The sequence below is a fragment of the Trematomus bernacchii genome, unplaced genomic scaffold (genome assembly GCF_902827165.1).
Source record: "Trematomus bernacchii unplaced genomic scaffold, fTreBer1.1, whole genome shotgun sequence".
Lineage (NCBI taxonomy): Eukaryota > Metazoa > Chordata > Actinopteri > Perciformes > Nototheniidae > Trematomus > Trematomus bernacchii.
The window spans coordinates 10,823,644-10,850,765 of record NW_022988050.1 but is presented as its reverse complement, the minus strand read 5'-3'; the positions used below and the strand labels follow the sequence as shown (position 1 = coordinate 10,850,765).

At 41.2% G+C, this 27,122-nt stretch overlaps 3 protein-coding genes across 12 annotated transcripts; all 3 read left to right on the top strand.

The window, feature by feature from the left end:
- Positions 1-19: 19 nt before the first annotated feature.
- Positions 20-3,934, top strand: srsf2a (serine and arginine rich splicing factor 2a). 7 transcript variants are annotated; one of them, XR_004555023.1, is made up of 4 exons: positions 20-560; positions 1,133-1,442; positions 2,903-2,995; positions 3,477-3,934. XR_004555023.1 is itself a non-coding variant. In XM_034118810.1 (3 exons), the coding sequence occupies exons 1-2, from the start codon at positions 205-207 to the stop codon at positions 1,416-1,418; spliced, it is 642 nt and encodes a 213-aa protein (XP_033974701.1). In that variant the 5' UTR covers positions 20-204; the 3' UTR covers positions 1,419-1,442; positions 2,903-3,934. The 7 variants fall into 7 exon arrangements, 3 of the variants coding, with proteins under 3 accessions (XP_033974701.1, XP_033974699.1, XP_033974698.1); XR_004555022.1 differs by having other exon boundaries at positions 1,133-2,021; XR_004555021.1 differs by having other exon boundaries at positions 1,133-2,117.
- A 745-nt stretch (positions 3,935-4,679) lies between these two features.
- LOC117473758 lies at positions 4,680-10,790 on the top strand. 3 transcript variants are annotated; one of them, XM_034119559.1, is made up of 5 exons: positions 4,680-5,140; positions 6,504-6,741; positions 6,832-6,934; positions 7,619-7,676; positions 9,844-9,935. In XM_034119559.1, the coding sequence occupies exons 1-4, from the start codon at positions 4,877-4,879 to the stop codon at positions 7,650-7,652; spliced, it is 639 nt and encodes a 212-aa protein (XP_033975450.1). In that variant the 5' UTR covers positions 4,680-4,876; the 3' UTR covers positions 7,653-7,676; positions 9,844-9,935. The 3 variants fall into 3 exon arrangements, with proteins under 3 accessions (XP_033975450.1, XP_033975449.1, XP_033975448.1); XM_034119558.1 differs by lacking the exon at positions 7,619-7,676 and having other exon boundaries at positions 4,684-5,140; positions 6,838-6,934; positions 9,844-10,064; XM_034119557.1 differs by lacking the exon at positions 7,619-7,676 and having other exon boundaries at positions 4,687-5,140; positions 9,844-10,790.
- On the top strand, positions 10,491-20,227 carry LOC117473757 (alpha-N-acetylgalactosaminide alpha-2,6-sialyltransferase 1-like). Of its 2 annotated transcripts, XM_034119554.1 has the most exons (9): positions 10,491-10,639; positions 10,833-11,100; positions 11,373-11,535; positions 12,577-12,739; positions 14,698-14,836; positions 14,931-15,034; positions 18,581-18,664; positions 19,205-19,304; positions 20,012-20,227. In XM_034119554.1, the coding sequence occupies exons 1-9, from the start codon at positions 10,539-10,541 to the stop codon at positions 20,222-20,224; spliced, it is 1,335 nt and encodes a 444-aa protein (XP_033975445.1). In that variant the 5' UTR covers positions 10,491-10,538; the 3' UTR covers positions 20,225-20,227. The 2 variants fall into 2 exon arrangements, with proteins under 2 accessions (XP_033975445.1, XP_033975446.1); XM_034119555.1 differs by lacking the exon at positions 10,833-11,100 and having other exon boundaries at positions 10,548-10,639.
- Positions 20,228-27,122: the final 6,895 nt, after the last annotated feature.

Below are 27,122 nucleotides of genomic sequence, written 5' to 3'. Positions count from 1 at the left end.
GCCAACACGGGCGCAAGAATGAAAGAGGAAAAGGAAGCTTTATTGCCGCCATTTCAGGTGAAACCAGTGCGGCAGAGACGACAGCCAGTGTCATAATATCCCAAAAATCTGCAATAATTACACAAATTGGAGATTAACAGACAAGCATAACGGTTGTGTCTAACGGGTTGGACTGGGCTGCTGTGTTGACTGGAGACAGACACAATGAGCTACGGAAGGGCGCCGCCAGACGTTGAGGGGATGACCTCCCTGAAAGTGGACAACCTGACGTACCGTACTTCACCGGAGACTCTGCGCCGAGTTTTTGAGAAGTACGGCCGTGTGGGAGATGTTTACATCCCCCGGGACAGGTACACTAAGGAGAGCCGCGGGTTCGCCTTCGTGCGATTCCTTGACAAGCGCGACGCCGAGGACGCAATGGATGCTATGGACGGCGCGCTGCTGGACGGGCGGGAGCTCCGGGTGCAGATGGCCCGCTACGGGAGACCCCCGGACTCCATGTACAGCCGGAGAGGGGCTCCGCCGCGCAGATCCGGAGGGGGGTACGGCGGACGCAGGAGGTAAATACTGTTGTGGATAGGTTTAGCTGTGGCGTATTGTTGCTATAGGAGGGGGTCAAAATTGTGCAAAACATAACTAACCTTGTCATCTTCAGCTTGTTGTCCATGTCTGTTAGTGTTTCTCAAATTGAAGCAACCCTTTCAGTTTAACAGGACAGTTCATTTATCATTATGTAGTTACTATTCTTTGTTGTAGCTTTACTTACATATAGTTGCTGTGGATATAATATAGTAAGTCTGCATCTAACCATTGTTTTAATATCTAGTAATCTGCAAGTATTAGGAGTCATGGGACAATATTATACTGACTAAGATTCTGCCATTGACGAAATTATTCAGATTATCCTCAAAATAGACTTTAAAACCTAAAAATGGAATACAAATACTAAGCATTGCATTACAGATAGGAGCACCTGCATAACTAAAATACACTTTAAAACAGCAAAATTGTTTAAGACTTGGTGTGAGGATGATATTCACGATTATCCTGATTGGGAGTGTTATTTTTCTCTCACAATAAGTCTTGTCAGTTTCCATCTTATTTTGGTTTGTTCTTCTCTCTGTATTCCCAGTCGTTCAGCCAGCCCTCGACGTCGCAGACGCAGCCGCTCCAGGAGCAGGAGCCGATCCCGCTCCAGGAGCCGCCACCACTACAGCCGCTCCAGGTCTCACTCCGAGTCAAGGTCTAAGTCCAAGTCCAGGACCCCAAGACGAAGCAAGACAAAATCTCCCTCAAAGTCCCGGTCCTCTAGGTCAAGGAGTCGAACCCCGCCTTCAAACAGAGGGTCCAAATCGAGGTCCCGCTCCAAATCCAAGAGTAGGCCAAAATCCCCGGAGGACAACGGAGCAGAGATTTAATCCAGACTTGGACACAGCATGACGGTATTCAGGGGGAAGGGTGTAATATATTATTTGCTTCAAATAGTATTCCTAAGATGGCTATTTGTCATCAGTTGGGTTATTATTCTGCAGTCTTGGTGCTACATGTCATGCATTTGCACAAAAGCAACAAAGTCGGCAGAATCATTTTTTCGAAATGGTAAAAATAAGATTGGGACTGATGTTGTCTACAGTCCTAGTTCTGTGTGTGCTGTACTTTGCATTGCCAATCTATGCACCCACAGACAACAGGAGATTTGGGATGATTGGACCTACTGTAACCTATATTTCAAAATGGGCTGTATGGGAGGGACGTGGGGTGCTTCACTCAAAAACGTTCACCTAAATGTGGAATTCTTTCCTCCAAGCTGCGGAGTCCTGTTTGCAAAGAGAGGAGGAGGAGATGGGGGTGTGGCAGTGTGAGAGCAGTTAGTGTGTGACCCGCCCTTGTGACCTGCCTGATTGCTGAGAGCTATGGCAGTTGCTAAGGAGCAGGTCACCGAGGCAACGGTGGTTGCTATGGAGCAGGTCGTCATGGCAGTGGTTCGGGCTGTCAGTTGGTGTGTGAGGTGGTGTGGTGAGGTACGTTGGCGGGGATCACAGGCAGATGCACTGAGCAGTCAGTGCCCACCTGTTCCTGTGGGCTCCTCCGCCTCACAAAGGGAACGGACCCCAGAGGTTTGTTTTTCCAATTCGCCCGGGTGTAAGACTTGTTAGAGGTGTATTTGTATTTATTTATAGAAGGACCATGCATACAAAAACATTAATCTCAGCAAAGAGAAGAGATGCAATATGCCAGATTATAGCTAATAGCTCATTTCCATCTGTGGTCCTCAGGCAGGTTCATAACAATCAATAAACAAATAATAACATTGCATGATCTTTATCAGTCAAACAATTTTAAAACCTGATTTAAGTACAGCTCAATAAATTAATACATAGTACACTTGAAATACACTTACATGATCTCGGTCACTCAAATGATTATAAAGCCTGATTTAAATACAGGTTACGAACATAATACTTAGTACACTTCAAATACACATATCTAGGATATAGTATGGCAATACAGTTCAAATAAAAAAAATCTCAGATTACAGTGTAATTAATGTTGGCATGACTGGTTGCTTAATATCATTTTTTTTGCACCATAAGAAAACGAGTTAAAATCAGTACAGGTTTTAAGTTCAACTGGAAGAGTGTTCCAGTGCTTGATGGAGAGAGCAGAGCTAGTACTATTGTAAAGGGGGGCCGGGTAAGGTGTGTAAACAAATGCGAAAGTTACTAGAAATGTTAGGTATAATACATGAAGATGCTCAGGGGGGAAATGCACTATGATTAATGTTATTGTGAGTAGATCAGACAAGCACTGTGATTAAATGTCTAGGTCAGCTTCAGGAGTTTTTAGAAATAAAAAAGCCTATTTTTGGCCTTTCCTAACTCTGTTTTGTCTTTCTTTGCAGATCTCAGATGATTGAGCCTTTGCTGAGGACATCAGGAAGAGTCTCACATTGAGCAAGTGGACTCCACTATTACCACTGAAAGCAGACTGAAAGGTTATTGGAGCTTGGTCTAAAATGTTTAGATTTGACTTTATTTACAAAAACAATTTTGTAACATTGATGTGATCATTGTTTGCGAAGTTGAGCAATTTGAAAGGGATTTAAAATAAGTTCTTCTCTTGCTGATTTAAATTGGGTTTATTGCATTTTGATTACCCTTGCACTTTTTTATGAACTTACATTTCCTTTAATTTAACTCCTTGTTTAATACTCTTTCTAAATTAATATGAACTTTTTATTTGCAGGGTGTAATGTTGAATGTTCAGAGCTTTTACATCTGTTTTACCACTCTTATGGAGAAAAAAATGTTTCCTGTACAGTGAAAAAGGCAAAACATCAAAGGCACTTAATATTTTAATTTGCTTATCCCGCAGACCACATGTTTTTATTTTCTGTCAAATCTCTATTTTCTGTCTGGTTAAAGTTGCTTTCCTATGACTCTAACCCTCTTTCTTGTGTATCTTTTGTGCACTAGGCGCAGTTGTGTAGCAGTTGAGTAATGCTGGTTAGCTGTTAAGATGCGGTGCAGTGCGGTGGTGACATGGTGTGGCGTGTTGCGGTGCTGAGTGCCCGGCGCTGTTCCGGGGCTCGACCCTCCGCTGCTGTTTGCCGGTTTGTAAGCTCACAAGTGTGGCAGATCATCGATCTCTCCTGTCTTGTGATCTCCCCCCCTCCCCCTCCCCCCCTCCCCATGTGCTGTACAGATTCTCTCCTTTCTTTTCTCTCTATTCCCCCTCTGTGGTTTATCCACTGTTAATAACTGGTTTTGCTTGCTTTTTTTTATTGAATCCAGTTTGACTCCTAGTGAAGGGTTTAATGGGCAGTCCAGGCTGCTTAAAGAAATTATGTGTGTATTTCATTCCTCTGTGAACCTCAAACGTCTTGTAATTGCTTTTAGGTGAATGCCAATAAACATCTGTCGTTCCAAATCAAGTTTCAAGTATTTATTTGTCATACGCACAACTATCAGAATGGTTTGCATTGGCAATGAAATTATTGTTCTCTTTTAAACTTTGCATTAATGTGACTTTTCCAATTGTGCTACTGTCACACTATATAATAACATTTATCATTGTCTCATAGTTCTAATACGGCCACAGTGGCTACTGTTTGGGAAAAAGTGTTCTAAGCTTTTGTAGTTTTAATCACACATTTTTCATAGGAGTAGATTACATTTTATAAATTATTTAAGAAGAAAGTATATAGATTTAATAATTAACTAATTATTCCAAGCACATTTTTTGGATGTAAAGATTTAATCTGAACTCGATTGTTGAAGCCGTGTATTTCAACAGCACCAGGATAAGTTAATGTGGGATAAGTTTACTGTTATTTAATGAGTTCAATAAAAGGAACATGTACAATAAATTGTTTTAAAATACAAATCGCAATATGCAATATTATATTTGGTTTAACCATTATGACTGTAGATTACTCTGGGGGTAATGTAGTTTGAAGGTGTCGATTAATCCCTGGTGCAGACTGTAAACCGAGCCTGACTCCATCAGCCTGGTGCTGTCACAAACCATCACCATCTCCCGGTGTGCGGTACTCTCACCTCTGAGGCGATTACCGGCAGAATAAGAGCCGGGCACGTTGCACCTGTACGTGGTGGGTGGGGGCGGAGCGGGGTAATAAAGCTGGGGCACTCTGCTGACATGGGGGCGGGGCCGGAGGATGTGACGTCCTGCTCCGAGAGGAGATTGTAGCATATCCCGTAAACGCTGCTCGTTAACGTTGATGTCTGGGGAGGATTAATACAAGCAGCGGGATGGCCGACTGTAACTGAATGCGGCCGACTCAGGTGAACAGAAAGCGGGGTAGACGGTCACAACACAGGCCTGTTAACACCACCATCCACCAGGCTCCACAGAAATGGATCTAACTTTTGTAATATCCGCTGTTATCTTCACGCTGCTCGCTATTGTGGTCGCTACGTCTTTATTTAGCGGCTCATCGCCTAGCGCCGACTTTGCAAGTTATTTCGGACACAGTGCAGCCAAAGGATTAGATGAAGCAGGGCCGCAGCAGAACGGCCATCTGCCGGACAAGAAGAAGAAGAAGGCGGCGGCGGACGACTGGTGTGAGATCAGCGCCAGCTCGCATGATCACTGGGATGTAGTGAAGTCTGTGCATTCAGTAAGTCATCTGTAGTCCAATACCGTTATGAAAGAGCTGTGATTGTTTGTTTTCTATTGCATAATCTGTTTTACTGACTTCCCCTCCCACTCAGGTACAGTGTGCATGTCCAGTCAGAGGTGGAAGAAGCACCCAAAGCTTTCATTTAAGTAAAAGCAGCAATGCTACCATAGGAAAACACTCCTTAGCTGCATTATAAATTGAATTCACTAAAGTGTAACGTAATAATCCATCACCTATAAAAGTAAAAGGCAAGATAGGAGACATGAAATACGTCTAGTTTAAAGGAAACATACTAAAATATGTTGCATTTAGTGGAGTAAAATGTACACTCTGGAGGAAGTATGGAAATACACAAGTGATGTATATGTAGCTGTTCCTTTGAAATTTTACTTCAGGTGGGGTAGGCATTAGAAAAAATTAATAGAGGTACGTTTGCTTTATTATTGGATTATTATTACTGATTCATTAATATGTTAGCAACATCTTAACATTGTAGCAAGTCTATGAGGCTAATTTCTTATATAGACTGGTGGGTAGTTTAGTATGTAACTTTTCTTTACATTTTATTAGCCGATGATATTTTTCTGAAATTCTACCGCAAAAATAAAGTTAGTTAACTAAATAAAGAAGACATTTGAAGAGCTCACATTTCATTAAGAGAAACTGGGTAATTTAATTATAATTTAGACCAAATATTGTTTTATCAATCGGGGAAATAATCAACTTATTATTCAATAATAGAAAAAATGGGCTTGTAAACTGAAGCATAAAAATGTTAATTAAAATATAATGGAAAACTCAAGTAAATATTCAAAATTGTACCAAAGCACAGTACTTTAAAAGTAGTTGATTTCCAACTATTGGGATATTTCTAGTAGAAAACATCCCACAAAATAAACATGGGATGTTGAGGGCAACACGGACTGACCATGACAGTATTTGTGTGTCTTTTAGCATACATTGGTATCAATAATAAGAAAAGGGCAACACAACTTTAGTCTTCTTTTGATATATGTTGGTTTCACTAATAGAAATGTGGCAATAGAGCCTCCTCCACACATATCAGCCATTTTCAAGACCCTCACTGGCCTGTTTTTTTAAACTGGATGTCTGCCTGTAAAGAGGTCAAATCAGCACCCAAGGGAGAAAGGTATGAAAAGCTAACCTGACACCTGCGCCAAGTGTAGGCCAGATCAACATCCAGGAGAGGTGAGAAATACAGGTAACACAAGGAGGTATTTGTTTGGAGTTCAATATCTGTACACCAGTTTCTAATCCGGGGCTGCCTAAGAAAACATGAATTGCTCAAGTTTAAGGGAGAAAAAAATGCCCCTCTTTTTACCCCTTAATTCTTTGACAGGAGGAGGCACATCCTCACCCTCTCACAAAAGAAGTGGCAACACCAGTTAAGCACCACTCCAAAACCAGCCTGTCCGTGCCCAGTTCTGGGTGTAGACACCAGAGCTTAGAGGTAGACTGGTCGTCCGAGGCCTCGTCGTGTCGTAGGTCATACATTGGGCTCTCTGAAAAGCAACTCCTAAAGTGTGCTTTCTCAATCCCTCAGACTGAAGGAGCCACAGAGAGCCCGGGGATAGATGGTGAGATACATTTTCAAATATATGCAACTATTTATTTCAAAATAAATGTTTGGTGTAAGATTTCTTATCAAGTATGATCTGTTTCATCAGATAAAGAGGAGATAAACGATTCCCTGAAGTACGTCCCTGGAAAGGCGCGATCCCATCACTTGGAGAGGATGATGTCGTCAGAGGAGCTGGAGGAGGAGCAGAGGTCAGTGAAAAGGAACAATATGAGTACCGGTTTTCCGGTAATGGTTCTCTTTATATGAGTTTAAGAACAATTAATTGGGGAGCATCCCTGATGAATTAAAGCAGGATTTCCCACAACCTGGCAACCCAAAAGTTCTTCTTACTTATGGCTTGTAACAGATCTAATGCCCTGCCTCGCTATGTTTACATTTTTTACGAATTGCCCCTGTTAAAACCCTCTTATAAATTTCATGAAAATGGGTTCACTAGTTTTTCCCTAATCCTACAATCAGACAGAAAACATATCCTACTTGGCCTCGTTATAACACAGTAAAATACCAAAACAAATCCAGCTTTTTTTGGTGGGTAGTATTCAAAACCTAAACCTATTGGCGCAGTTAGCAATGTATTAACCAGGAATAAACATTAATTGCAGTTTAAGGAAACAGAGCCATATAAATTGCCCACCCTGTTCAGTGTTGACTCCTTTTCTTTCTCCCTCTAATCTCCCCTACGCTGTCTGTGTGTTGTTGGTGTTCGCTCCCTGTTTAGCTGCTGTGTCAGTTTTCCTGTTCAGGCTAGACTGAGTAAGGCGAGATTGAGTCTCTGCCAGGCATTAGCTGAAGGATGAATGACACAAGACTGTGAAGAAAGCACAACAAAACAAGGACACATAGGATACAAGATGTTGCTCTTATCATTACAGGATACACTCCACCACAGTCTGTAACTGTCTGTAGGCCTGAAAAAGGAGCAGTTATGTGGTAAAGTATTATTATTTTCACCCGTTTATCTCAGAGGAGTCACTTTCTGGCCATTATTTGAAAACTACTCCAAAACCATTTTGTATTTCTTAACCTCAGAAGTGATTTTGGCCTCATCAGCTCTTTACTTCAGATGGCCATGAAGCGACCGATACACACCCCTACCCCCACAGCCCCGTTGTGCCACATTAGACGTGTGATTCTCAGCTGTGACAGCAGGTGTTGATTGTGTCTCCAGTCGTCAACTCACAGAGAAGTGTTAGTTAATCCTCTCAGGACTCTCCTCTGTTCCGCCACAAGGAGGACTCGGTGTAGCGCAGCACTGGGACTCGGGCTGACACGGAAACCGCCTCTAAAGTGATTGTGTCACACTGAAATAGTGAGGGTGAGGGGGACATTTGAGGGATAGGCTTTGATAAAGTTGGTTTATTAAATGTTAAAGACCACAAAATATCTCACAAAAAGAGAAAAAAAGCTTTTTTCTAGATTTAGCTAACACCTAGTTTCCACCTGTTATCCCATTACATGTACTTTCTACATCTAACTTTATTACAAGAGTTCAATGTAAAGGCTCCCATTTAATGCAATGTGCTTCATCATGTTGAGTAAGTGACAATAAATGAGATAACTTCTGATAAAGAAAAGATAAAAGGACATTTCATTTTACGCTTATTTGAGTCATACAGTATATTTCGAAAATGTGACGTCAAGATAACAGACAGCTGGGGGAATTCAGTTGTAGCAGCAGTACTGTAAATTGAATTTAAAATATAAACTATACAAGAGCATATAAAATAAGTTGCATTTGTTTGATATGAGTGATCACCTATAATATGATTTGCGTTTAGCTGTATAAATATGTAAATTCATAGAAACATAACTTAGCATATCATGTAATAAAACAGTAACACCATTATAACTATTCTTTTGTATAGAACAAGATATACATATTGCATGTTGTAATATTATAAATACTTTGCATATTCAGCTTGACGATTGGTCAAATGTAATGACTACAATCCACAGGTGTAGGTTGACAATGTTTACTGTGTTAGATCTTGTAGCAGGCCACCTGCCAGCGGGGGGGCGCACTGGTGCCAAAAGGACATCTGATTGTCTGAAGAAAATGACCCTAGCTCTCAATTTAATGTCTAAACTCAAGGTTTCAAAACTTTAACAAACATTGGATGAGGTCACGATGGCTTCCTCTACTTGGCAAACAGCAGATAGCAGGGTTTCTGATGCAACTTCTACCAGTATTCACCCTTTGGCATGTCTGTTCCCGTTGTGTTTCCCTTGTCTTTCCGTAGTATTGTGACACTAAAGAGGATGATTCATGCAACCAACTGTTTTGATTCATTTCATAAAAAATGTTTTGGTCTGTAAAACTTCCATCAGTTAACAAATACGCTGCGTTGCTCTGCAATATAATCCTTTAAATTCTCTACTGTGTTATGTATTTATTTGGTTTTTCCTTGTATATGTGTCTTTATAGTTTATCTCTTGACATTTAACATATTTTTCGTCTTTACATTTAGAAAAGTACAGTTTTTATTAGCATCTGAGTGCTGCAGGGAAGAAATATTTGTATATGTCACCCCAAAAGTTTGCAAGTTTGATTGCCCTTCCCTCCGAAAAATTCCAAGGTTATTTTCCATTGGATTTTGTATTATTTCAGAAAATAAAAAGTGAATGATACATATTTTATTTAAAAAGGTAATCTTCACAAATTATTTTTTAATGCAATAGCAATGAGTTTGGGGACTGGTGTGCGGCCAGATGACGTTTAATGTCCCCAACGACTCATTTACATACATATTTTTTAAGACAAGAAATAGCACTAAAAACAACATGAGTATGGTATTTGCTTACATGTTTTATGGCATGGAAAAAAGCATGGGTAAACCAGACATTGTTTCAGGCTTCTAACCCACTATAGAAATGACGAATTCCTGCAGCTTACTACTTACTAGAAGAGCGTATTTACTTTTATCAATATTGACACTTGGCAGAACTGGTTTCAGTGTTCTTTCACTGCTTTCTTAATGTACATTTACAGAATGGGTTTTGTTTGTCATTATGAATTTCCCCTGATAAAAGTTCTACAGTTTGTAGACTTTTTTCTTGGTTCTTTCCCAACTATATATTATTCTCTGATACACTTCAGGGTACAACGAGAGCAGCTGGCCGCCATCTTCAAGCTGCTGAAAGACAACCAGGAGACGTTTGGGGAGGTTTCAGATGTGGACATGGAGGAGCAGATCAGACTCTACTCCATCTGAGACTTCTTAACGTTTTGGGATCCACCATATGATTGCCTCTTTACTTTCAGGATTACTGCAGTGCACCAAATACTTTAATAAACATGTTCACAGTATTCAACACAAGCTGTACAATCCACAGAACAACCTCTCTCTTTGTGTTTTAATATGACATACTTTGTGTTCTTTGAATACTGTCCCACCACCTGTCATCCACACGCCCCATGATAGAAATGCTAAATATAATTAGCTGGATAAATCAAATCCTATTGTTTGTATTAGTTTTATATTATGATTTTTTTTTTTAAATAGGTTCATTTTTTACATAACCTTTTTATCCTTAAATATGTAACCAATCCTGTTAAGTTAGTAGTGCATAACTTCCCCTCTGTTGTGTAACAAACGAGATCATATCCAACTGTGAAGAAGTGGGTGTGTGAGCCCGTGTGAGTGTGTGCTGCAAGAGAGAGGGAGAGAGCTGTATTCCTGTGTGTCTCTCGCAGTGAACTTTGACGTAGCCCCTCCCAATATAGTTGGTGACAGGTATCTCAGTGGTTAGTGTTTAATTGAGCCTTAAGGCCTCCAGTTCTCAGTGTCAGGGATGGCAGACAAACACCTTAAGGTTTTTTATGTGCTGCTTCTGCTCTCAGTTTGCAGTGTACTAGTGTATTTTCCATGGGAATATTCATTGAGCAGAATCAGGTAAGTTATTTTGAGATTATTAAGAAGGAACTTATCTAGACTGGTTAATTTTTTTCCTGATCCTGTTTATTCATATACATGTCTATCATCTGATTTCCAGGTACAACAATTTAATTAAAGTTACTACAAAAATGTATCCTGATAATGCTTGTATTTTGCGTCAATGGCTCCTTTTGTTAAATTTCTACATCAGATGGCCATCTTTGTCAGGAAAAGTAAGACACAGAGCTCACAAGTTGTTTTTCGACTTGGGAATGGAAAAAGGAAACTCCACTTCAGCTGATGTGTTAGCACAGAAAACAAAACTTCCTGATTACATACAAACAAATGATCAAAATGGACCTATACGAGGCGTTGTGGCTGAGACTCCCATGCCCGTCCTCATCAGAAGCTCCTTCAAGAAGCTTCCTGAGTGGGATTTTGAGGATATTTATAACCAGGATGCTCCACCCAGACAGACAGTAAGCATGTCAGGACAAGACACAAACATTATAAAATCATCAAATTTGTGGGAGAGGGTAATCTGCGCGTCCGGGTGTTCAGCTGTGTCTGTGTGATCCGGATTTCTGTTGGCTTTTCTCTTGAAGGGACTACTGCAGTTTCTTACATTTTATTTATAATATTTCTACCTGCTTGGCTTCTTGCCTGCTGTTTCTTCAGCTGTAAGGGGGCATTTAGAGGGACAATACATTGTTGTGACAATCAAAGTGAGTATATTATGCTTTATTCTCAGACGTGTGCCAATTCTCTGCGAAACTCTGAGGATGAGAGCTTTAAGAAGAATTTCCTTCCCAACATACGGTTGTATATGCACAAAGACAACGTCAACATGAGCGAGTGGAACCGGCTGTCGCATTTTAACAATCCCTTTGGTTTTATGGGGTTTAAGCATGATGGTAGGTGTTTTTCTATCTGCCCTTAGGAGACTCAGTGTCAATGTTTTTCAGTTACTAAGGTGGAATGTTGCTAGGCAAGGGACTGGTGGATACTTACTATTTCTCCTGGGTATAAGGAAACTTCTGTGCTAAGGGTGATAAAGTTATATAATAATAATAATAGGAATCTTCTGATGTGAACAGTGAAGTAAATAAGGCAAATACCTGCTGTCTCCTCTTAATTAAATGCTATTAAGAAGTCCCAAAAGTGAGAATTGAGTAAAATAATTGAAAAATAATAATGTTGCTAGGCTGACCTCACTTTATTAACTGTGACACCGCAGTATATAAGTACAATATATTTTCCACCCTGGTATAAAGCACATCCAGTGATAAGGAGCAATATAACTATCATAAAATAGATGGTTCCCAACCTTGATTGTGATCAACTGACCCATGAACACGTTGTAAAATAATGAAAATTCCGGTCACCCATGGGATCCTAATAGCTGGCAGATTGCAACTTTTAACACTCAGTCACAATAAATGGGTTAGGGTTGGGAAAAGCAATTAGAGGTACAAGTATCCAGAATGGTGTCCCATGTAACTATTCAACTATTTCATACTATATCATTAGATTATTATTACCAATTCATTAAAAAGCAGGAGTTTGCAGTTTCAGTTGGTTGAGGGGAAGCTCATTTTGAACTATTTGACTGATGATTAATTTTATTAAGCAGATTATGTATAATTAAAAGGGAAAAGCACCAAATACTCATATTTTAGAAGCTGGAACCATCACTATTATCAAAATAGTTGCCAGTTCATTCTGTCAATTAACTTACAATTAATGTGCATGTTTTTACAGCTGTATCCATATGTTTTGTGTACACAAATCTGAATCTGCAAAGTAACTAGTGACAAAAGACGTTAAATAAGTATAGTGGAGTAAAAAAGTTCAAGATTTCCCTCTTAAGAGAAATGCAGTAGAAGTAGAACGTGGTACAGTACATTCCACCACTGATCTGATCTCACATTATTTATTTCATGTGTTTTTTGTAGATGTAATGACTTCAGTGAAGTTAATCCCAAAGCCCAAGGAGCCACTTCTCCTTCCAAAGCCAGGCGGTGATGGGTGTGTGACCTGTGCTGTGGTGGGTGCTGCGGGAATACTCAATGGATCAAAAAAGGGAAAAGAGATCGATGCTCACGATTACGTTTTCCGGTAAGGAAGAAAACATGTGGATGTTGTTGTCAGGCCCAAAATGGTGGCAAATGACGTGTTAGAAAAACTTGGCAGTTCATTCATCCCTGTGTCAACAACAATGTTCTTTCTTTAAACGTTCCCTTTTTACCAGACATCAGGATCACCATTTTTTAACAATATGATACTGTGTTTGTCAAGGCAATATTTAGACGGGCGGGGATCACAGGAATATTTGTAGACCGTCTAAACTGTCATGAAGCCAAATATTTTTTAGTTATCTTTAAAAAAAAAAAAAACGTTAGTTATTTACAACACTGGAAAGCAAAGCGAATGTCATACTATTATTGGCTTTAATCTTCAGACAGAAACTCTCAAGAGGCAAAAACGATATCAGTCACGAATGTGGATGGATGGCAGTGTTGAGTTTGTTCGGCGTGTGTCAACAGTCTTGGTGAACAATTTCTTGATGATTATGTTGACTGTTACATATTGACTTACCTGGGCGGGCTCTCTTTGAAAGTTGCCCAAGGCATATATACATGATGCATTTCAGCTGTTTTTGTCCTGCTTCACTACACAATTAAAGGTAATTCCAGTGCAAAGGCCTCTGGGTTTGTCTTTATTATACTGCTTAATCTTTTTTATTTGACCACAGACAGAAAGGGTAGAAAGTCCTTGTAAAATAACATGACAAACATACTCCATTGTAGTGCTTCCATTTGCATGACAATTATGCAAGGTGTGCCAGTACGCTGCATGGTGCTCTCTGTTGTGCTGACTTTCAAGAGCAGAGTCAGGTTCCACCCTAGGTGTGACTGACAATTCTAAGCAAACATAACCAACTAACCGTATCATTTGATAATTGAACAGCAGTGTTTTTCCGCGAAAAAGTTGGTTCTGTCTCTGTATTGAGCATTATATATTCCCTTTAAGTTTCCCTTAACTTTTACTTCAACCCAAAAAAGGGTAAAGCGTAATAACTTAACCTCAAATTGTCTGTTTGTACTGTAAATACATTGTTGATGCATGTAGACACAGCCAGACTGTAAATGTTTAAACAGTTCAGCTGCAAAACACATGAACTGCAAAGCAACATAGATTCCAGTTACAAAGAGACCTTTGAGAGAAGTTTCTGCATGTGATTAAAGGCTGTAAGGACACGTTATACACCTACGATCAAGTCGGATTGTTGCACCACTGGTTTGTAAGCGTAGGAGGTTATTAAATCCTTTTACCTGTGGAGTTTCCCATAAGGCCCAGACACACCAAACTTTAAAGAACTAGTGCCAACAGAGCTGACTGATAAACTCACATTGCTTGCTTCTTGGTCAAAAAGTTGCCAAATCCTACAGCCAAGCAGCAAGTAGATTCTGCGCCTGCGTGAGGAAATAAATTCAACTGAAAACCGTTTTTTCATGCTTGTGCCATGACCCCAACTGATTGTAAATTTGAGGCTTTTAGATATTCTTTTAGATGCCTTTTATTTTGTGTGCTTGACGATACAGAAGATGTTTATCTGTTCAGTTACATACAGGAATACACTTTCCAACCCGTCACCGCTCTTATGTTGACATCCATTGTTATATGAGATCATCGATTTAACCATCTGCCAGTGCCAAATAAATGTGACTTATCTAGTCTAACAGGCAGTACAGGTAGGTGACTGTGAGCTAAATTAACCCCTTCCATAGGCCTTCGACACACTATTACCTCAGCTGTGTTAGGGTGGTGGCACAACCCTTGGATTACTGTGCAGTTATCACAATATTGTTTGTGCATTTACACCAATGTATTTACAGAGATGTATGTCACTTTCAATCTTTTATTCTGCCTTTTGCATGCAATTAACTGACTGGTACTGACAATCGTGTTTTACCACGATGAACTCTTTTTGCGTATAATAAAAGTTAGCTTTTAAGCTAATAAAAGTCATTTTATCAGGACCCCTTTCACATGTGTATCTGTTTGTGCGACAGGATGAACGGCGCGATCACCAAAGGCTACGAGGAAGACGTGGGAGGCAGAACGTCAGTGTACGTTCACACAGCCCACTCCATCACTAGTTCACCATATATGTTAAGGGCTTATGGATACAAAAATGTCCCTAATGATGAGGTACGAATGTCATGTTTAACATTGTAATGTGTAACTCACACTCCACACATACAACATTTTCATTCCTACTCATCACTCATCCTCTTTTTGGCAGGGCATAAAATATGTGATGATTCCTGAAGGAATGAGGGATTTCAATTGGCTCGAGGGACTTCTCAAAGGAGAAAGGATCGGTGAAGGCCCATATAAAAACAGGAGGTAAACACCAACTTTGTATAAAATAATAAAAGTAAAAGGTAACACAAAAACACAAATGCAGTAATTCCAGGGCTGGGCTATCTTGGATTGGGGCTGAAAATGTGTCACCAGAGGCCTGTACTACGAAGCCGGATTTTCGCTTAGCGGGCTAACTTCAGGGAAAACTCGGGGTTTCCGGTCCTACGACGCTGGTTCTCTTTTTAGCGGGCTAGATCTCCATGGTAACTTATGCTGAGCGGCTAACCTGCTCCGGAGCAGGTTAGGTTGCAGGCTAAGAGATCAACTCAGTGAAAGCACTGCCTGCTGACCAATCAGAGCTCAGTGTGCGGAGTTTAAAGCGATCAATTCATATAGAGTGGCGAAGTCACGCCCACTTACTTCCGGGTAATGGGACCTTATTTCGGAAAAATTATGCATTGAAGTCAATGGGGAGAGAAAACTTATCTTTCGATCCCGTTTGAATTGTGCCATGAATTACACATATGATGTTTGTCTATCTTAAAAAATAATTTCCATGTAAAAAAAGTCACAGTTTGTCGTAAAACTGTTGAAATATAAGACTATGAAAAATACGTAACTAGAAAGACTACAAATCCCAGAGTCGCTTAAGTGATGTCACAATTGTTTTCCTCGACTAAAATAGAGATAGCTAAGATAAGATAACGCCATATAGATAGAATCTATCTATATGGCGCTGGCTAAGATAAGATAACTTTAACAAGATGCCTGTGGGCTTAGTACCAGGTTGTTATCATACCAGCAATGGGTCTTGCTCGTTCTTTTGCTTCCCGTCTGATGAAAGGACCAGGAGTGGCTTGATCAAGTTAGCTACCTAGCTAGTAGCTAGCACGTTAGTTAGCATTACAGCCTTGTCATTTTTATTAGCCTTAACATGAAGTAACATTAAGTAACCCAAAATGTTAAACAGCAAGAGTAGTAGTCATATTTCGTGAACCCTTTGAAGAGTACTGTCACCGGTGTGGTCATTCTATAATACACGATTTAAGCCCGGGGGAGAAATGCTAACGCTAGCGATCTTTTCTACTTCATGCTATCTGCACAAATGGTTGACATTAAACATTAAAACGACCAGGCAGTTCAGAGAGAATCAAAGGAAGGCAGGCAGGCAGCTTTGCATGACATTCTTCAGGACGTGTTTCATTGTGGTGATAGTGAGGGTAGTCAATCGTTGTGTTGACAAGACAGTAGTGACAGCCATCTTGGTGACGTGTGTTGTTGACCAGAGATGTAGTTCATTGAGCGTTTCACACAAACAAATGTGTTACTTCACAGTTTTACGACACATTTTTTTTTTTTTTACTTGCAAAATTATCTTTTAAATTGACAAACAACATATGTGTAATTCGTGGCACAATTCAAACGGGATCGAAAGATAATCTTTCTCTCTCCATTGACTTCAATACATAATTTTTCCGAAATAAGGTCCCATGGAGGTCCACCGGAAGGGGAGGGACTTCGCCACTCTATTACAGGAGAAAGGAAATACAGAAAGACGGCCGGCAAAAATCAACTGACTGTGTGAACGTGAAAATGAATAGAATATCCCCTCCCATCTTCAGAGCAATCTGACTATTATGACATTAGCGTTAAGAAAGCTTACTTAAATATCTGCCACAACATAAGTAACCGGATCAAAGTAACATTAAGTACAGTCCGCGGCACTGTGAGTGCAGACGTCGATGTGTCCCATTATCATTCATATCACATCATATCACATCATAATGTATCATAGGCTATATTTCCTTATCCGAGTCAGCTTCTTGAGCCGTATCTGGCCGTGCAACACTCACAGTGTCACATACTGTATGCAGAAGTATTATTTTAAGCAACACATTAAGTTGACGAAACACTCGAGTCAAATGTAATTAAAGTCAGATCCACTCGTGTCTTGGACGGGGCAGTGATATCATAAACCTGTTAATGTACGCATTCAAACACTTTTTCTTTTACCAGCTGTATTCACCTTGCAGGTGCAGCTATGTGGCTTTTATCCTGGATAAAGTGTTTAAGTCATGGATGTTTAAAGTTTAACTTCTTCATATTTGACTAATATTAAAGTTCACTTTTCATTCAGGAAGTATGACGCTGCGCTGTCAGTACGCTTGTCCGTGTTTGTGATTGGTCGAATGCTCCAAATACCACCCCTTTCATGTGAACGCGCACCTAACTAGATAGGGCACGGCTGGCTTGAGCGATCCACTTGATAACCAGCGTCGTAGGACCGCTTAGCGAGAGCGTGTATGTTTTGGATTAGGCCAACCGGCTAACTCAAACATATCCAGGTTATGTTGAACCGGCTTCGTAGTACAGGCCTCTGGTCACCCTGTTCAAGGAAACCTTTTAATTTCCGATGATTCCTTATCAAAATAATCCAAATGTTTAATTTTTTGGATTATGAAAAGCACCTATAAACTTACACAAAGGTGGCGCCTTATTCAACCAAAACATGGAACAACTTATAAATAGCCCAACAGTGTTACTAGGAATTATAAAAGACAGCATCCTTACCCATAATACTTCGGTGATTCTTCCTCATTTCCTTCTCATTTCAAGGCACCCAGAATACATAAATCATGCAATTAGAAAGTAAAATACAAGCACTAAAATCGAATGAAAAATTTCGCTTATCTGACCAGACTCACTCATGACGTTTGAATTCAATATTTTGCTCAGGGCTTAACTTGAATTCATTATCCAAAGTACTTACGTAGGAGTTACATATTACAATCAGAGTGAGCGTTCACGTAGAATTAATAAATGATATACAATCTATGATCTCCATACAGCTGAACCGTCCACTGACCTGACTGCCCTTATATTGTATCCGTCAGAGCTCCAATAATCTCCTGACTCGTTATACTTCAGCAGTTTTTTCAGGAATGTTCCCAGCACAACTAAAAACCTGAACTCTGTGAAACTAGATGGTTGATATTTGTCATTGTGTCAAATGTGTAGCAGTGATAGAGCCAAAGCGATTAGCATTTAGCAAGAGATTTGTGTAGGCAAGCAACTAGCATTAGCTAATTGATATAGTAACGTTTAGTATTCACTAATATTCCTTTCCTGTTGGCAGCATGGATGCCGGTACTTGGGAGACGTTGGTTTTAGGGGCGGGGTGTCACTATGCAAATGTATTTATCAAAATCTTAAAATTGAAATAAACCAACAAAAAAGTCTTAAACATTGATCATTTCAGTTGCACTTAAATGATAAATCTAGAAACGTTATCAGAAATAGTGAAAATACAAATTATTATTTTTATACTTAAATGACACTTGTGTGCCTATTAAACATTATCTCAGAAGTAATTTGGCAGTTTTCCATCAGGAGCTGTTAGGTGTTATTTCTAGCTTATTTATTGAACTCATAAATTGACTTGGTATTAATTAAAAATATAAAGAAAGCATTATTCAGAATGGGTGTTCTTTAAACTTACTGATTGAATCAATGTTTCACAAATGTTGTCAAAAGTCTGTTTTTAGGAGACTGATGATGCTGACATGCATGTCTATTTTGCATTTGCAGGCCACGGACGTACTATGCAGGGCAGTACAACGAGACGCGCTTCTATGTTCTTCACCAGGATTTCCTCAGATACGTGCGAAACAGGTAAACCACAGCCCATAAACCTTTCCATCCTGAGTTACTTATTTTTAGCTTAGTTAGATTTGGTTTGCAAATAAAAGACAAGGTTACCATCTGACACACATTTTAAAACAACACAGACAACAGGCAAACCTTTTCAAATGTACCCTGTGCTCCATCAACTTTAAAAACATAAAACAAACATTAATACAACAGGAACAATCCAAGTAAATTAATAGATAGGCATTGCTTCCATAGCATCTACAATAAAAAGAGAAACAAAGAAGAAACAAACAAACTTTTAGTGATTATTTTTACCTGATATGATTCTTTACTTTATATGATTCTAAAAACAATGGCAATAACTTGAAAATGACAATGTGAAGCACAGCAGCAATAAGTCAAATGTTTTCTTACATTACAAGCCAAACATTTACCAACCAATAAAAATGGATAATCAACAGTCAACACTTTTTTAAAAGCCTGTGGAGGCTGTCATTTGTCTTATCTTTTGGATGAAATAAGTGTAATGGTTGTTTATCTGACACTGTTCATCGCCCACAGGTTCATAAAGTCTAGTGGTCTGCTTTCTCCACACTGGGCGATAGTCAGACCCACCAATGGGGCATTCACTCTCTTCCTAGCTCTGCACACCTGTGACACTGTAAGTTCATATTTCCTCAACTTGTACACTTGCCATCTATCCTTTAGGTATCCAAGCCTATATGAATATGAAGAATGGAGTAAAAAAAACTCTATACAGGTCAGCCCTGGACATTAAGTAGTTCTCTTGGTTCTCATATAAATCGCCAAACACTTGTATTGATAAGAGAAATGAAGAGAGGGAGCATTGCAGCCAGATGTATGCAATTTAGATTAGATTAGATTAGATTACTTTATTGTCATTACATAACGCAAGCAGAGTGTAACGAAATGTATGGTTGAAGCTTACAATCTTTAGCTAAAGCGTAGGATGACAAAATTATTGGAATGATGACACATTTTCTTTATGTGAGAGGGCGTCAAAAGTCATGTGCTGTATGTTAGATAAGAAGAACTCTTACATCTAAAATGAGCATGGTATATTGTTCGTTTAACCCCTATAAAAACTGGAGTTTTAAAAGTTTGAACTTTACTTTATAGGACTATTTTTGCAGTGATTTCTTTATTAGTCCCAAATAAAGACATGACCTTTGAATGGAGCCAAGCTTTTTTCCTCTGTTTGCAGTCTTAGCCATCTGATGTCTGTAGCTTGTAATTCTGGACTGACATGAAAACGTAATGGAAATTCCAGTTTTATTCACAGCAATAAATGTTAACAGATCCTGTTGTTATTCATAATCGTCCCTGTTCTCTGTTTGTCATTCTCAGGTGAGTGCATATGGATTCATGACTGAAGACTATAGTAAATACTCCAACTACTACTTTGAGAAGATCAAGAAACGTATTGTTTTCTACGCCAACCACGACTATCTCATGGAGAAAAATGTGTGGAAAAGCCTACACAACACGAAAATCCTGAAGCTATATCAAAGAACAAATTCAGAACAGGAGCCAGAAAAGGAAAATAAACTGATACTGTGAGAATGGCGTTAATGGCATCCATTATTTTATAGACATTTTATATTTGTATATTATATATGTGTTTACAGAAAGACCATGGAAGACAATGTGTTACAAGCTCTTTCAAAATCAGTCTCATTTCTCAAAGGCTCATTTCTAGATAAATGTCAACACCAGTGGCGGCCGGTCCATAGGGGCGCTAGGGGCGCCGCCCCACCTCTTCCCATATTGAAAAAAAAAAAAAAAAAAAAAAAAAATGTTTAAAAAAATATATATATTTTTATTTTTATTTTTAATGAACAAGGTAAATATTATATAATTGGTATCAGTAAAATGTATAATCTACAATAAAATCTCGTTTAAAATTGTGTTACGATGTCTAAAGTTACTGATAAGTCACATGTTTCCTGCCTGGCCTTGCCCATGCACCTTCTCTCGTCTGGGCGCTAAGAGAGGAGCCTTCAACCAGTGCAGCAGCAGCCACTAGCAGCTGACTGTTGCTATCTGTAACGTGTAAACTATGCCGCGAAAATATAATTTCAGCCAATCAGCGTCGTCAAAGATGACGGTCACCGGGCGCCAATGTCAGCGCCCAGTGCAGTCTGTGAGTAGTTTGGACAGTGACTCGTATCCGGTTGACGCAGTAGTTGATGAGGATGGCTTCGTGTGCAGGTGGAGTCTCCGGACCTCGGTCCCCGCCTAATTCTGTTCAAGAGCTAATCTCCAATCCTTTCGAAAGGAGAAGTTTGGCAGATAAATTGTTGCTTAAAGACCTTGGACCGGACCAACCCGATTTGAATATATCGCAGCAATCTCGTGAAAAAGACAAAACGTATACACGAGGCTTCGCAAGTAGCTGGTACACAAAAAAGGCTTGGCTAGCTGGATGCAAACAGGTAAATGCTGTCTTTTGTTTCCCATGCTTGGATATCACTTTATATGTAGAGAGGAGGTTTCCCATGGTTGTTAGAAGTTTATTAATAAGTGGGCATTTATCACAGAAGTGATTGTTCTGTCTCCACGTTTGTTGCATTGTCTGTGATGTATTTTCCAACGGTTATAGCTCCTGTTCTGTCCCAGCAACACTACACGGTTTGCAGCTCCACCACATTTTTGGTTTATCTTCGGTGTCGCTTAAAATCTGCTTCCCATCGGACTAAAACCTCCACGTAATCTGAAGACAGATACTTGAAGTTATTTAAACCTTTTGCAAACTTTATGTTCTTTCTTGCTCTAGCCTTGCCAGTTACATTGTACATAACACATATATTATCATTATGCTAAGTGGTTGTTCGTGTTAGACCAGGGGTTCCCAACCCCCGGTCCGCGGACCGGTACCGGGCCGCGGAGGTGTTACTGCCGGGCCGCGAAATAGCTGTGAGTTTATCGTAATATTTGCAGAATTATAAATATATAAAAATATTTTATCATAATCTTTTTTTCAAAAAGTATTTAATTTTCGCACCTATGCCACCAGTCATATTATTTCATCCAGTAGCTAGTTAATCTTTCACCAGAAAACCGTTGAAAATGGCTTTTATGATGTTCCGAGGGATTCGGCGGCTCAGCCTAAGGTCTCAGCCTCTTGTGCACACGAGCATGTTACCGGTGCGCCAAGTAGGAAGAGGAGCGCACAGGAGACAACCGTTTGATTGCAGACTGTTATGTTTATGTGGGGAAATGGTGGTGCATACATTATTTGAGATATATTTCAAACTCGGACTTCATTTTAAGGACATGTCGGCCAGGGGTGTAGAGCTATTTGTTTAAGCACCGGATTGGCAAAACAGGAGAGTAAACCAGTCTGCCTTGATCTATGAATTAATGTCCGGGACTCTCACGATCTGCTGCCCGCAGCTGTTTTATAGAAGGAAACCCTCCTTCATGAAATGGCTGCAGCATCAGGAGGCAGCGGGACGTATACTCGGTAAAGAGCTGTGCCTTTTTACGCACCGCCTTCGCTGTGTTTAACTTAATCAGAACAGTTTAAGAGTGACTGCAGGCTGCTACGTGTTAACCACACACACATCTACACACATCGAACTGCCCGATTACTCCCCCTTTTATTAGTTTTTTGAAGGAGATGTCCAGTCAGTCACCAAGGCGCATGATGTGTGTGTATGTGCTCTGCTCAGCTCAGCTCTGTGTGTTCGGTGTGTTTGTGTCTGTCCGACACCGGCATATATGCGGCTGTTCCCAAAATAAATTAGTTTAATCTTAATCTTGATGTAGTGCTAAATGCTGTCGGGAGTGCACCGGAACGAACGACATTTTCCCAGCATTCACTGGATTATCCGTAAATCATACAAACAAAACCAAAACGTTGATTTATCTGTTTTCCCGTTTTGGTTTAAAAACTGAATAACGTCGGTTTTTTGGTTTTCCGAAAAACCAAAAAACAACACCGGTTCTTTTTTAAACTTTGTTAATATGTTTTGGATGCATATTGTTCTAGTATTTGTTCAGGCTGTTACATACAATTAGCCTCTGTTGCTACCTGCTGGTGGTGAGTAAATATTAAAATCAGTTAAAATTGACAACCGGTCCGCGATTTTTTTTTAATGTATCTACCGGTCCTTGGCACAATAAAGGTTGGGAACCCCTGTGTTAGACGATGTAGCTTTTTCATTTCTGAGTTATTGCTATATGTAAATAAGCCTGTTTGTAAATAATCCTCAGAGAAACAAAGAAAAAACACAATTTATGACATTTTGTGCTGTGGTTATTTTTTTTAAATTGCATTTATTCACAGTTCAGTTTGAAATGCTGTAGTGACTTGTATTGAACCACTTAAATATTTATAATTAATGCTACTGAAAAGATGCTATTAATTTTATATCTCACATGCAGTTCACTGTAAAGCTACTTGGTGAAGGTGTTGGTTCATAAAACATGAACAGTTTTAAGAAAGAAAAAAACAGACCAGTTCTGAGAACACAAATTCCTGGTAAAGTAGTAGATGTTCAGGTTGATAAATAATATTTTCCACACTGAAGATTATGGAGGTATTGATCAGTCTTCTCATATTTTTAAGCCTCGATTTCTCCTTTCCCCCCCCCTCTAACATCACCAGAAGTCATCATTTAAGGGGTCATTTCTCGAAAAAAGATTCCGGGGGGAAACCCCCCGGGTAGGTCACTTACGGTACGTCAAGAGCCCCACCAAAAAAAAAGACCACCGGCCGCCACTGGTCAACACATTTGGTAATGGTCGCTAAATTCAAAAGATAAATACATTTTGAAGTTTGTAAAGGTATGATGGCGAAGGGAGCAGCTTAACGGCAGAAGCATTACAATATGTGCTGTGTGTTTGTTTGTTTCCTAGAAATGAAGGATGCTCCGATCGCCAATTTTGGGGCCGATCGCCGGAATCAGTATCGGCCGATACTGATCGCCGGAATCAGTATCGGCCGATACCGATCGCCGATCCGATCGAGTGGGCGGGGCCTAAATGGGGATCTTCCATTCAAAGTTATGTTTACAACTCAGTTAATGGGGCTCATTCACTGGCGCTTCCACAAACAACAACTAACATAATTATTACATTCAAATGAAGTACATTAATCAAGTTTACATTAACTTAATAATAACACGGGAGAAATGAGCGGGAGCGCTCTCTTTTCCTCTCTCCCCCTCTCTCTCTCTCCTGACAGCCTGTCAGTATCGTCTCGTGCAGCTCACTGATCCAGTAATGAGTGACCCGACAGTGAAGAATACACATATTTATAACTAGTTTAGCTTGTTCCAGAGGTAGATAAAATAGCTAAGTGTGTTAGGTCTAACTCTTGTGTGTTTTGCTCCGCTCACCGGTCCGTCACAGCGGTCAGCGGTCCGTCATGCATCTGCATGGTAAATGGTCTGTACTTATATAGCGCTTTATCCAGTCTTTACGACCCTTCAAAGCACTTTACATTCTACAAGTCATTCACCCTTTCACACCTCATCCATACAGAGCAGTACTACTTGCTCTAGGAAGTTAACATTCACACACACTCACACACCATTGGCCATGTGACTGGGAGCAACTTAAGTATCTTGCCTAAGGATACATCGACATGTTGACTGCATGGGCTGGGTTCGAACCAACATCCTTCTTGTTGAAAGACGACCGCACGACCTTGTAGCCACAGTCTTCCCTATGCAGCATATTTATCTAAATTAACTTGTATTTATTTAAAACATGAAGCTATGTCGATAATCATGGATATGTGTTTAAATTGTCTGTTGATGAGCATGCACGTGGGTGAAGGCGTGCACACGTTATTGTTGTAGTTGTTTGTATGGACACGGAAATACTCTGCGTGCACATGACTATGAACTCAAAAATGACCAAGAATAATATTTACATTTGATTAAGGTTTGATATAGTTGGGCGTAACTTCACGGTATGAGTGTGGATCATAGACTGTATATATAAAGGTGTGGATGTGTATTTGAGTGCCTCTGTGTGATGGATTGATATGTGCAAGTGCCAAAAAGGGAAAAGTACAGAGTGTGTGTGTGTGTGTGTGTGTGTGTGTGTGTGTGTGTGTGTGTGTGTGTGTGTTTGCAGGGTTTCCGCTAGGATTTTTTCTTGCCGGTCAAATGTCCGGACAGAGTTTTTTTTACCGGACAAATTTGAAACTTACCGGTCATGTTTCAATAATAAAAAGAAGAATTGTGTAGCAGAGTTTCCGTTAGCAGGTAATTACCGGACTATGACCGGATATGCTGATGTTTAAAACTCAGTTAATGGGGCTCATTTTTATATTGCTTCAGTTTATAATCGTAACAGATCGAAAAATTCACATTCATTTTTCAATAAATGATTCCACAAACAACAAACAACAAACAACATAAGTATTACATTCAAACAAACTACTTGTAGTAGATGAAGTACATTATTCAAAAGTTTACATTGTAGTGATCACTGATTCATACACTGGGGTTACATAATTCAATCCAGGAACTGCAGGTTGGGGGTATTGTTTCCGCCCGTACATATATGTTGACGGTACCTCCGGGGTACCTACAGTGTGTGTGTCCCTTTCACTTTCTCTTACTCTTCTCGGCTCGACCCGACAGCATGTCGATTTCTGCTCCTCAATAAAGCCAGATTTGTACCTCCGATGCACCGCCTCCGACTCCCTTCTCTCTGCACTACATTGGTGACCCTGACATAAGTCTCGCGAAGGATCCGAGACTGTATCGAACACGGCAAAAAGCGCAGCTTTTCTCGGAATGCCGGAGATTCTTGGAGACGTCCGTTGCTGCCTCGTGCGCACGGACTGGGGCTCGGTGCGGCCCAGCGGGATGGCGGTGGACGTCGCTCGCCATTCCCGTTTCGTCTCGGCACTGGAGGGCAGCAAGCCTTCCTGCTGCGAGGAGAGGATGCGCGACCTGCTAGGTATGGAGGGACCCGACTTCTGCCTCGTGGGGCTGGTTCTTCGGGACATGCGGCTGCGTGTCCGGGCTGCGCTAGCTCGCTCGGCTAGTGTTGAGCCCCGCGCTTTGGCCGAAGATGCTGACCGGTTCCTCCTGGCCGCCCGGCGATTTACCCCTGAGGTGCTTGCCACTGCACGCTGCAGCACCTTCCCTGGTAAGGGCACGCCGCCTAGCAGAGGCTCCGGGGCCGCCGCCGCCGACAGCGACTACCGGCCGTCGAGACCGGCTGGCCTCGACGGCTAACGACAGCTATCGACATCCGACTGTTTTGTTTTTGTTTTTGTTTTTTGTGGTGCCGGAGAGGAGGTTCGATCACGTCTGGTCGGCCTCGTGTGGATCCTCTCACAATTTCGCCCACCTGTTTTTGTTCGTGGACGGGACGACCATTTTTGAGCTTTTTCTGGTGCCTGAGAGGAGGTTCGACCATGTCTGGTCGGCCTCGTGTGGACCCTCTCGCTGTTTCACCACCTCGACGGCGGCTTCGGACGTCACGCGGCTGCTTCGGCCCGTGGGTGACGCGCTTCTGGACCCCGTCTCGCCTCTTCCTTCGCCTCGGCAGTTTCGAACGTCACCCGTGCCTTCATCGGCCCGCGGGTGGCGCGCTTCGGGACCCTGCCTGGCCTCTCCTCTGACCGCGGCTCACGGTTCGCCTCGACGGCGCCCCGTCTGGCCTCTCCCCTGTCCACGTCTCCCTCCTCCCGGGGACACGGCTCCTTCCTCCCGAGGACTTCGTGCCCGCCGCCGCTGTGCCTTCGCCTGCGGCCGGGCAGCGCTCCTCCCTGCTGGGGACCTCCGGGTGTTTCACGCCTGTCTCCACGACGCGACCCTCTCCTGCGGCCCCCTTCCGACGGCCCGTTCCATGGCCCGCCCTCCTCGGCCCCTGTGGTGTTTCCTCCCGACGCGAGGATTGTGTCCATGGTTGAATTCTGGGGGGGCTTGTGTAGTGATCACTGATTCATACACTGGGGTTACATAATTCAATCCAGGAACTGCAGGTTGGGGGTATTGTTTCCGCCCGGACATATATGTTGACGGTACCTCCGGGGTACCTACAGTGTGTGGGTGTTTCTCAATCGCGAGTAAAGCTGCTTCAGAGCCACTATTTCAAGCATACTACGTCATCGAGTGCCGCCGAAGTACTGTTCCAATCTCCAGCATACTTTGAAATCTACCGAGCCCGGCGTACTCCGTTTAGAGAAATATCGAGGCTGCACATGAGTAGACTCCGCGGTCTTAAAATCCCCACAATGCTTTGCGCACGGACCAATTTCCCCAAATCTGTGGCGGAAGATGTAAGGCGGGGGCCTCTCATATGACGCACACCTGCACACTTGCTAGCGTGTTCCACACTTCGTTTTCCGAATGCCAGGAAGTATTCTTGACTCGCTTCTGAAGCAAGATGCTCGGCAGACATGTGCTACCAAGCAAGCGTACTCGCGATTGAGAAACACCCTGTGTGTCCCTTTCACTTTCTCTTACTCTTCTCGGCTCGACCC

Coding starts and splice junctions, on each gene's coding strand:
- LOC117473757 (XM_034119554.1), top strand. CDS start 10,539: ATGGCAGACAAACACCTTAAGGTTTTTTATGTGCTGCTTCTGCTCTCA. Junction 10,640..10,832: donor TATTCATTGAGCAGAATCAG/GTAAGTTATTTT, acceptor TTTCTACATCAG/ATGGCCATCTTTGTCAGGAA. Junction 14,837..14,930: donor AAAATGTCCCTAATGATGAG/GTACGAATGTCA, acceptor TCTTTTTGGCAG/GGCATAAAATATGTGATGAT.
- srsf2a (XM_034118810.1), top strand. CDS start 205: ATGAGCTACGGAAGGGCGCCGCCAGACGTTGAGGGGATGACCTCCCTG. Junction 561..1,132: donor GGGTACGGCGGACGCAGGAG/GTAAATACTGTT, acceptor CTGTATTCCCAG/TCGTTCAGCCAGCCCTCGAC.
- LOC117473758 (XM_034119557.1), top strand. CDS start 4,877: ATGGATCTAACTTTTGTAATATCCGCTGTTATCTTCACGCTGCTCGCT. Junction 5,141..6,503: donor TAGTGAAGTCTGTGCATTCA/GTAAGTCATCTG, acceptor ATTCTTTGACAG/GAGGAGGCACATCCTCACCC. Junction 6,935..9,843: donor GAGCTGGAGGAGGAGCAGAG/GTCAGTGAAAAG, acceptor GATACACTTCAG/GGTACAACGAGAGCAGCTGG.